Source organism: Brassica oleracea, chromosome C4, assembly GCF_000695525.1.
Source record: "Brassica oleracea var. oleracea cultivar TO1000 chromosome C4, BOL, whole genome shotgun sequence".
Classification (NCBI taxonomy): Eukaryota; Viridiplantae; Streptophyta; class Magnoliopsida; order Brassicales; family Brassicaceae; genus Brassica; species Brassica oleracea.
In genome coordinates this window covers 40,046,496-40,058,301 of record NC_027751.1, presented here as the reverse complement: position 1 = coordinate 40,058,301, position 11,806 = coordinate 40,046,496, and the positions used below count along the sequence as shown (strand labels likewise).

The 11,806-nt window shown below is 34.1% G+C and overlaps 1 protein-coding gene across 2 annotated transcripts; it reads right to left on the bottom strand.

The window, feature by feature from the left end:
• Positions 1-9,432: 9,432 nt before the first annotated feature.
• Positions 9,433-11,198, bottom strand: LOC106337608 (cytochrome P450 71B2-like). 2 transcript variants are annotated; one of them, XM_013776716.1, is made up of 3 exons: positions 10,811-10,887; positions 10,272-10,737; positions 9,433-10,170 (listed from the first exon to the last, which is right to left on the bottom strand). In XM_013776716.1, the coding sequence occupies exons 1-3, from the start codon at positions 10,885-10,887 to the stop codon at positions 9,559-9,561; spliced, it is 1,155 nt and encodes a 384-aa protein (XP_013632170.1). In that variant the 3' UTR covers positions 9,433-9,558. The 2 variants fall into 2 exon arrangements, with proteins under 2 accessions (XP_013632170.1, XP_013632169.1); XM_013776715.1 differs by having other exon boundaries at positions 10,272-11,198.
• Positions 11,199-11,806: the final 608 nt, after the last annotated feature.

The window sequence follows — 11,806 nt, the reverse complement described above, 5'->3', positions numbered from 1 at the left end:
AGGCACCTGAAACATGTGGTAATCAAGCAATATGATCTCCTTTATGACTCCATAGTATGCTACCATGTCCGCCATTTGATTAGAATCTTTCGCACTAGCTCTGCACATGGAGAATGCTTCATTTGAAACCCCACAGTTCTGAGTCTTCCTTTTGACATCGCATGTCTGGTATCGATGTCCATTAACTATATATCCCTTCTAGGTGTGTGCGACATTCCTTGGTCCAAACGCAAGCCGCTGAGAATGATCCTTTGAGTTATTTGGTATCTAGCATGAACAGATCACATATCAATATCATTACCAGATCACATATCAATATCATTACCATTACCAGATCACATACCTTATCTTTTATCCATGTCGAAAACCTTTCTGTATGAGTTTTCCATAATATGGTACCATTTCTTGCACATCTTCCATCTTTTGCTTGAAGTTCCTCTAAATGCATCCTGTAAAGGCAAAAATATCTTCATCTACAGTTATCTACACTGATAGTAAAACATAAAATATCTATATCCACACTTACTGAACATAAGGATCCATCACTGCAGTATTCATGAGGACATAACGATGAGCTACATCTCTCTCCTTATCAGTAAGTTTCACTTCTGTAGCTTTTTGCAGAGGGCGCCCTTCATGTACATTATCATGTGCCTCTAAATCTTCATTTCTTGTCATTGGTTCCTCAACTGGTACCGATTTCTGTAAGAACTCCATACAAAATGCAAGACATTCACCAGCTAGATAACCCTCTGCCATACAAGCTTCAGGTCTTGCGAAATTCTTCACAAAAGCTTTCAGTGTCTTCATATACCTGCAAATCAAGATGGTTAAAATATTGAAATTCGCTTCATATAATAATTAAGCTTCTAATGAAAACAATATACTTACCTCTCAAATGGATACATCCACCTGAAGTGTGTAAGAGTTTTCCAAAATCGTTTTTAAAGTCCCTTATACTGTCTAATATTTCTGAACCGCTCTGAATCCTCTTTGCAGAACCAACCTCAACCGTATTGTCAAACCATCCTTTCTTTCGTCTGTATGGATGACTAGGCATGAGCCACCTCCTGTTCTTCATGTATACATGTTTACGACTGAACTTTAGCCACCTATGTGGTGTATCCTTCCCACAGACATTACACGCTTGCTTGCCCTTCACTTTACAACCAGCTAAAGTTCCTAAACCAGGGTAATCTGTGATACTCCACAGCAACATGGCTCTAAGAGTGAAACTCTCCTTCTTAAAGGCGTCATAAACTTGTATACCTTCTGTCCACAGTTCCTGCAAGTCTTCCATCAATGGTTGTAGATATACATCAATATTGTTGCTAGGTGCGGTTGGGCCAGGAATTAGCATGGTCAACATAATGTTCTCGGACCTCATACACTGCGTTGGAGACATATTGTAGTTGACCAAGAGAACAGGCCATGTGCTGTGGTTGGTGTTCTGGATGGAGAATGGATTCATGCCATCGGTTGAAATACCTAGTCTTAGGTTTCTTGCCTCAGCTGCGAACGCCTCAGCTGCGAACCCCGGCCATTTGTTGTTTATCTGCACCCAAGTCAACGAATCCACTGGATGTCGCATAGTTCCATCTTCAGAAGCATTAGTGGAGTGCCAACACAACTCCTCAGCCAACCGCTTTGATCTAAACATTCTCCTGAACCTGTCTTTGATCGGGAAATACCTAAGCACCTTAGCAGGAACCCCTTTCTTCTCCTCACCAGATTGCTTATCCTTCTCCCATCTTGATTCACTACATCTTGGACAGCTGACCGCATCTTCATACTGTTTTCTATATAAAATACAGTCATTCTTGCAGGCGTGGATGACGTCGTAGCCAAAACCAAACTGTTTCAGAAACTTCTTCACCTCATCAGTAGACTTAGGTAGCACATTTTCAACGGGAAGCATGTCATGAACCAAGGACAGTAGCTGATCAAAATAGTTCTCAGACATCCCACTCTTCACCTTTATCCTGTAAAGTCCCATGATTGCAGCAACTTTTGAAAATTTCTCACACTCCGGGTACAACGGAGTTTCTGCATCCTCTAACTTCTTTCTGAACTCAGCCTCTTCTGGACTGTCAGGCCCCTCAAACGCTCCTGCATTCTCTTGTTCAGCAGTCTCATTGCCTTCACTTGCCAAGAAAGTCGTTCTGAACAACTCGTAAGCCTCATTTTCAGATGAGTACACATCAGCTGACTTATCTGGTCTTGTCTCCCCGTGTTTTGTCCAAAACACACAACTCTTGTACTTCTGATCCATTCCTCTAATCACCAGGTGCTCCAAAACTGTCTCACAAGCTTGATGGCAGACATTGCGACAATCAACACAAGGGCAGAACATTTCAGCTGGATCTCCTAAACGTCTTGATGAAGAAGACACAAATTCACTAGCTCCTTTCTCATACTCAAGGCTATTCCTGTCATGTAGAACAAATGAGAATACAACATTCAGTCTACCAAATAAATGAGATCAACACAAAACAATTTCTAAAAGATAGTGAAGTGAAGTTAATACCTTGGTAACCAGACCCACGATTTATCCATGTTACCGCTCCGAGCAATTGTACATACAAGACGCTCACTTTATCAACCCAGAAAACCAAAACAGAACGAGTTTTGTAAATAAAAGATGATAGTGTCACTTGTTTTTACCTTTCGATAAAATCTCTTCAATTTTGCTTCGAGTCAGCTACAAAATAAGAGAATTGTGTTAAAATAGAAAGAAAAAAACTAAGTAAAAGAGAGATGAAAAGAAGAAAATGGACCTTAATCCGAAGATCTACAAACGAAATCCTTCCTGCAAAATAGTATACAGAAACGCATCAATTTACTATGCAATAACACTAGAACATATATAAGAAAAAGAAAATCGAAATATAATCTGATGGGTTAGTAAAAGCGAACTCACCTTCGACGGATTGGGAATGGATTACGACAAGAGAAAGAAATTGAAAATGGATTCGACATTACGAGAAAGTCGATTCAAGATGAGAAAAGGTAAGAGCTTAGGAATTAAAAATGAAATTAGAAGTGATAGAGATTGAGATTGATTCTTTCCAGCACAAAAGAGGCAAGGAGATACGAGAGAGAGGGAAGATCATAACCCTAATAATTTGGGTTTTTTTTTTCGACACTAATCTTGTTTAGGAGCCAAAATTTTACCAAGTGTCCCGGGTATAACCGCGAAACTCAACCATAACACTTTTAATCATTTATTGCTATTATACACTACTATTTCTTCTTTAAACATACACTTAATTTTTTTTTTTCAGTTCACAACTCTAACATAGCGTTTCGAAATATACAAACGCTATCTTTAAAACCCGCGTATATCAAGCATAACACAATTGAAAAAAAACGCTATTCCGGTCTGCTATTAAAACCCATTTTTCTTGTAGTGATGATGTGCTCAAACCCGAACATATGAGCATTTGATACGAACTTGCTTGTCCTGTATTTGATTTTCAAAAATGAAAATGTAACTATGCATTCAAAGATCATCACAATAATTCAGTTTGTATAAAGCTTATAAAACAAATGACTTACGTGACAAGAAAAACAAGAAAATGGTTGATATCAGAAGGAAAGATGCTCCAGCATGTGAAGATTTCTTGCTTTCCATTTTCCGTATATATGTAGTTTCTTTTTATAATAACTTTTGAGTTGGTTGTAGATGATTTTTAAAGTCTTGCATGCTCCTTAGTTAGTCCTTATATATAAAGTTTGGTCAAACAAACATTACAAAAATTAATGAAACAAAGTCGAGGCACAAATTTGTTTCCATACAATTCGGTTTGGGTCTTATTTAATTCTTGTTATATGGAAACCAATTATGCCCTTAATTAAACAACAAATTAAAGTAGTTACACAAATGATTTATAGAAATCACGAAATAATCTCGTTCCAGAACGACCAAACCCATAGGTGGACGCAAGATAAATACTTGTTATTTTCGATATAGTTGGTATTTGACTAGTTTTATGTGGGTAATAAAATTTGACTTGTAATTAATTTGTTAAAAAGAAGAATATTTATGAATTTTAGTATTTATTAAAATAACGGATTATAAAATAATTGTCTATTTAATTACTTGTTATTTATAAATACTTGCACATTATTTAATAATTATTTATCTATTTTACATGTATAATATTTTTAGTATAGTCGATATCTTATTTTATAACTTCATTTTTTGTATCATAATTAGAGATGAGCACATCATAATTAGAGATGAGCACATGGAAAATGTCCATTATTTTGGTTGCACTTGTTACTATATCCGTCCACTTTAAGTACTGAAGTATTTTTACACATACATGATTTGCTAATACGGCCATAAAATACTAAATATCTGTCCAGATTTTATTTACTTACAGTTTGGTTTACATTGTTATTCTATTGAAAATAAAAAACTGAATATCACGAAACAAGTTTTTTATTTATAAAAAAGTTATTGGTAACTGGTAAGTGCTGTAGCTTTTATTTTTTGGCTTTAGAATAATAACTATAGATTTTATTGTTGTAGCCGTAGATTAATTATTTCCAAAACACTAAATATAAAGCTTTAGAAAAATTGATTTCCAAAGCTATTTTGTTTCCTATTTTAGTTTTTATGGCTTTAGCTTTAAATTTTTTTTAAAGCATGATTGGTAAACCAAAGTGGATGCAGAAAAAAATGAGCCGTGGAAAGCACTCACATCACTTGCCAATCACCCCCTTGTAAAAAAGACTTATGGCTTTCCAATGTTTTAGTTATATAAACAATCAAACATGTTCTAGTTGGAATCGATTCAATTGCTAGTTATGAGATTGTTGTTTTTATGTTATACCGATTTTAGGGTTTGATCAAGATCATAGAATTCCATAATAATGGATTAGGGTTTTAGGGTTTGATCATAACGTTCTCAGATTAACGGTATACCTTAGTCTTTGTAGGGTTGAGCCGGACCACCTAGGAAGAACGGATGGACCTCGGATGCAAGACGGATGGTGTCTGATCGCTGATCGTCCGGGAACGTTCGCCGGCTGCACTCGTCTGCGAGCTGAAGCTGATTGTCGTCTGGTGCGAGCTGGTTGATCACGAACACGAGCTGGCTGAGGACGTCAGGACACGAGCAGGGAACGCCAAGGAGTTGAGCTGATCGTCGAGGTGTGAGACGGACAGGAAACGCCTTAGGGTTTAGGGTTTCGATTCCAATATTAGGGTTTCATAACTTCATATTAGAAACAAATAAACGGTGAACATCTCTTATATATCAAAATACAAGTCACATTATCAATCAAATTCTTCCACATAATATATGTATAATTTAAAGAAAAAATTAAAACACAATAATTTTAAAGGACAAAAAAAACTGAATTACCGTTTCTCAAAACAACCCACTACGTCTGCACTACCATGGTCTTTCTTCCTCCCCAATCTTTTCTTTTTCCTATTCTTATAACTTTTAAATTCAACATTAGAGAGATAGACCAGTTCAAAATTTCCAATGGATTGAAAATATAATATTTATACTCTTCTTCTTCAATGCCAATACCCTAATTCACAATTGGAGCTGTATAGAATGTCATGAGCCACAACCGAATTCCCTTTTTGAGTAATCGGATCTCAGAAACTCAAATTTCAAAGTTACGCTATCAAACTCCTATGTGTAGTTTTTGCTTCATCGGAGCCTGTTTAGGGTGAAGAAGGTTTGAGAAACAATGGATATGGTGGATCCAAGTTACTGGATATTCTAACAATGTAAATAAACTTCACTGGTAAGATCAGGCGGAAAATGAGAAAGACGGAAAAGGAAAATAGAAAGCAGACGTAGTCATGTTGACATGGTACAATAGCAGTAACGAATTTTGATATTTTTTTCTCTATAATTTAATTGTTCAGATATTGAGTGACTAAGTTGGATTTTGGTAGGGTTACAGGAATTTCAAGGGTTGAAAAGATTGAAAAGATCCAATGTTAGTGCTGCCATAGAAACGTTGATCAAATTCCAAGAGAGAACTAACAAAGGTATAAAGTAGCTACATGTTTCTCAAAAAAATTGTCCACTGCACTACATAATTTATTATTAGATGTTTGATGTTTTTTTGGGGTGAATTAGCTAACTACACCTAACAATAACTCAAATTAGCTAAATACTCATCGATTAACATTAATGACTTTATTCATACACTTTAGGAAGCAAATAGCCTAAAATGACCTTGCCTTCTGACAAAGCAACATGTGAAAGCACAGAGTGTTAGGTTTGGAGAAGCGTGATCGAGGTTGTATGTCTGCAGGATTTCTCCTCCGTACGTTTTTTTTTCTGAGTTTTGAATCAATTTTATGGGTTTTCTTCTCATTTTAGTAGAAATTGAGTTTTCTATTTCACCTCTTCCGTTTTTCATTCAATTTTTTTTTAAAAAAAGATCGTAGATCCATAACAATGAGCTTATGGAGAAAGAAAATAAGGTAAATATTTTCTGTTTTTTTTACCACAAATCCTCTGTTGTCCCCCTTATCTCTTTATCTCATTGTGTCCTATTCATTATTTAGTTTATCAGATAACAAAACGTGTATCATTTTATAAAACATGTATCATTTAATAAAATATGTATCAAATAACAAACTATGTAACAACAAATTTATAAGCTAAAAACTAGATATCAAACAATGTACAATCTCAAAATAAATTGTCAAACCATTTATCAATTACACATAACAAATATCAGTTACATACAAGTTTTTGTAACAACTTACAAACCATTTACAAGTTCTTCGCATTATCTAACAAAATATGTATCATGTAACAAATCATTTAGCATATAACAAACCATTTATCAGTTTTTCCCACATCATCTAACAAAATATGTATCAGATAATAAATCATTTACCAAATAGCATACCACTTATCACATAATGTATTAATTCACAAACCATGTATCAAACCATTTATAAGCTAATAAATCATGTATCAAACCATGTATAAGCTGATAAACCATTAATCAAAACATTTATCAACTAACAAACTATGTATCGTTTAACGACAAATATTTTAAAACTTCTTACTAAATATTTATCCATTACCAGCTAATAGACAATGTATCAACTAAAGCTAATTACTTTTAACAGCTTACCATCCATTTATCAATTAGTGGCACTATGATTGTAACTGCTAACAAAACATGTACCTCATATGTAATATAAAATTAAGGTTCTGCTAAATTAAATAATATGGAGTAACTGAGCAAATAACGAATAAATTAAATGTTATCTAAAGAGAACAAAAAAACTTTGTGAACATACTTATCTCTTGCGGACGGTAACTATGGTGGTATATGTAATTTTTTGATGATAAAAGGAATTGATGGAAGATTAGTAGAGTTGAAATCAATGCTTTTGTGATATATGAGGATGAACAATAATATTGTGTAAACGGTAGCAAATATATATTTAAAAAGAGAATTTAATTTGATGAAGATTACAGAAAGTAGAGAGGAAATGAGAAAACATAAAAAAAACAAGATAAGAAATAGAGAAGAGTTGATAAGAAACATGAGGGGATAAGATGAGAGAGAAAAAATAGAAAAACAATATAAAAAAGAGAGAAGAATGTGTCAGTAGTCTGATGCAAACGCAGAGCTATGGAGGTAGGTTGGACAGGCTACAATCGAGGTAAAACGGGAATTAAAATAACATCGATCACTTCAGGTGTAGTCTCCTAATTAAGGTGTGTCTTATGGGCATAGAGGCCAATTATTCCTTTTTTTTGGGGTGCAAATTTAGATGTTTGATATATCGATACACAACTAAAATTTATAAATATCAATTTAATAGATAAAAATAGGATAAAATTTTTCATTTTATAAACGATAATTGAATATATATATATATAATAGTTCATTGCTAATTACAAAATTAGTGAAAATATTTACATAATTTTTTTAAAAATTAAAATATTGTTAAAATATTTATCAACAGATTTTTTATAATAAGCTTTATATATAAATATATCTGCTTTAACGAAATACATGTTAATTTTTATACATGTATTATATAGTTTGCTAGTGTTAACCCGTCTTACCAACATATTATATTTTTGAATATAAATATTTATAATTATGAAAATAAATTATATATAAATTTATTAATTTAAAATAATTTTACTTTAGCTCAATATAATAATTTTATTTTAATACGCTTGATTATGATTGTATAATAGATAAAAAATAGGATATAATTTTTATTTTTTATTTTATAAATGATAACTGAATTTATTAATGTATAATAATATTTCAAAACTAATTATGAAATTAGTGAAAATATTTATATATAATTTTTGAAAATTAAGATCTTGTTAAAATCTTTTCAAACAGATTTGTTAGATTTTTGAAAATATATATTTTTATATTTAAAATGAAAATATATCAAAAGATATTAAAATTAAAATAGTTCGATGATTCAATGTGTTATTAGTTTAAATAAAATATATTTAATAAAAAAAATTAAAGGATATTCTAAATTTAAAAAATCACACATGAAAAAAAATCATTACCTCTATTTTAATTGAATAGATTTAAATTATCATACATATATTATATAAATTTATCTTGTTACCATTTTAAATATACAAATCCATAAAATTTAGTAACAAAAAATTCTCTAGTTAGGATATTTGTTTTGGATGCCGGAATTTCAAATTTTTAGAATATTATTGTTAGTTAACTGGAGTGAGAAAAAATAACCGGTAAAATCTCTAATTTTAAACCACATACCTAATGTCCAGCTTCCTTCTTCATTTTGTTCTGCACCATGTACGTAACATGCTTAAGTTAATCACATCAGCACATGAGAGTATTAACACATAATCTGAAAATCTATGAGACTTTATTTCTTTCTCAGCTAAATCAACCATCAGTAAGAAACATAACATTGATAATTTGAGAAAACAAAGAGTGGTGGTAGACTCTCAGCAATAATTGTTGAGACTGGATATGATAAAAATTCTTAGAAAATCAAAACAATAATTTCTTCGTAAGAAAAGAATCACATTTGTATATGAGGAGCGCATGGAGTTCTTCTATAGCAGCATGTGCTACTCTCTTTCTTTCCATCTTCACTAATATGATCAATGACTGGAACAGATTTCTAGAATATAACTCAATCCCAAAGCTCGAGTTTAATCCCAGCATCGTCTTGCCGTATGACGACCATAAGGTCAAGTTTAGTGAAATCAAGAATATTACGCAATCATCGATTTCACTGCTTATGGTCTTTTTGGTTCAAATGACAATGACGACGAACTTTGAGGAAATACCTAAAGGTTTTAATGAAATTTTGTATGATAAACACATGAAATAATTATTCCTAAGAGATGGTCCAAATTTAAAAAAAAAAATCACGCATGAAAAAATTCATGATTTTTATTTTAATAGATAAGATTGATGAACAAACTTTATTATTTCCTGAGATTTTTTTTGTTCAAATATCAATTCTTACATAACGCAACAATACCAGAAAATCATACGTGGACTTTCCATGGTATCAAGCTTTTTTTGGTCTCCATATCAATAACGTTGAAGGGGCACAAGTTGAAGAGGTACTTTTTTGACAATGGAGATATTACCAGTTTCTTCCATATCAATGTCTCCAAAGTTCATTCCATCAGGCAATGCCCAATCGAAAAAGTAAAGCAAATTCATCAATCCTAGTTCCACAGTAGCAACCCCCATTGGCATCGCGGGACACATCCTCCGACCAGAACCAAACGGTAACAGCTCAAAATGTTGTCCTCTGAAATCTACAGAACTATCAATAAACCGTTCAGGGATGAAATCTCCGGGGTCAGTCCAACGCTCTGGGTCACGTCCGATTGTCCATACGTTAATTTGAATTTGCGTTTTCGGGGGAATATCGTAGCCTTGGATCTTGACATGAGACATTGTTTCTCTTGGGAGTATAAATGGAAGTGCTGGATGTAGTCTGAATGTTTCCTTGATTATGAGCGTCAAGTAATCAACTTTGCCTAGATCATCTTCAGTGATTATTTCCTTTTTGTCCCCAAGGGTGGTTCGAATCGTTTCCTGAGCTTTCTTCATTGCTCTAGGGTTTCTAACGAGTTCTGACATCGCCCAAATCATTGTTACAGCACTAGTATCTACCCCCGCGAGAAATAGATCCTAAAATCACATAACAACACACATAAGATCGAGTTTAATTAATATTATCTGTTAATCTAATCACGTGGTTGAACACAAAACCAAGACTTTGAGGGTTTTACCATGAGGATAGCCTTGACATTATCAATATTGAGTTTGAAAGAATCTTCATTTCCTTGTTTATGGATCAAATCCAACAACAAGGAAACGATATCCGGGTCTTTCCTTCCTTCTAGTTTCAAGTGGTCATCAATCACATGCTGATAAAAAGCATCAAGCTCTTCAAAGACTTTGTTCATCTTCTTGTACCGTTGAAAGAACCAATCTAGGAATCTTCCAAGTGCACCAGGGAAGAAATCAGAGAAATTGAAAGTCCCTATAGCTTCTGCTGCTTCGGTGACAAGTTCTTCGATCCTTTCTTGATCGATAACAAAGCCATCTTCGTTGAAGTTCTGTCCTAAAGCTACTCTACAAATGATGCTTGCGGTGAGTGAGAAAATGGTTTTGCTTAAATCTAGAGGAGATTGTCTCAAAGCAGATTCAGACACTTTCTTCACCACAAGTCCAACCTCTTCCTCTCTGATATACCTAAACGATTGAACCCTCTTGAGGCTAAAAAGCTCGATCACCGCGAGTTTCCGCATTTCCCGCCAGTACGCACCGTATTCCGAAAGTGCGATGTCTTTGAAACCGTAAGTGAATTTTCCGGTCCCTACCGTCTTTGGTCGGCTGCAACATTCCAGGTCGTGAGTTTTGAGAACTGCTTCAGCTGCTTCACTCGATGAGATAACAACCACTGGAACCAACCCGAGACGGAGAAGCATCACTGGTCCGTATTTCATGGAGAGGTTATGAAAACATCTGTGAGGCAATCCTGCAAGATGGTGTAAGTTTCCAATGACTGGAAGACTTGAAGGGCTTGGAGGAAGGTTAAACTTTGAGTTTGTAATCTTTTTAAGAAAGTTTGATGATACGAGAGTAAAAACCAAAACCAAGAAGAAACAGAGCAAGATCCCCATTTTTAGAAAACTTTGTTTAGTAGAGTGATGACCGACGCTTCTGATATATAATAAAGGGCTCGATATTATACCAAAATAATAATAATATCCTCCATCATAATATAAAGTCAATACGATGGCATAAGGCCCTAAGGCCCAATAACGATAACATCCAAAATAAAAAGTTTGACATAAACCGAAAATCCGAAATACGAAATATCATAAACGATAGATAGAAGCCCAAAGGCCAAAAAGCGATAAAAACGATAAAAGTGATAGAAGTCCAAAGCTCGATAGTAGTAAAAGCCCAAAAGCCCAATAGCACCAGTCGGATAATCACTCTTGCTCGTAGGTTTCACTTGAAAGGGGAAAAAAGGAGGGGTGAGCGACAGGGGAATCGCCTAGTGAGGTATGGGATGCTAAACCGCAAACCACTGACTGAGTTCATAGCACTACTAAAATGTAGGCCTAGCTCTAGCATGAAACAAACACGGTGTCGATTACACCACACAAAACAATCAACATATGTCTAGAGGACTAGACATGCTACAACCAATGCGATGATATCATACCGCATTTCCTTCATAAGGATATATATATATGAATATATTCTACAAGCGTCGTAAGTACAGTAGTCCACTCTGTACCCTCCGCAAATC

Bases quoted from the DNA above. Each gene is read 5' to 3' on its own strand.
- LOC106337608 (XM_013776715.1), bottom strand. From the start codon at position 11,168: ATGGGGATCTTGCTCTGTTTCTTCTTGGTTTTGGTTTTTACTCTCGTA. The intron at 10,171-10,271 runs GTAAAACCCTCA...ATGTGATTTTAG, and splicing joins ATGTCAAGGCTATCCTCATG to GATCTATTTCTCGCGGGGGT.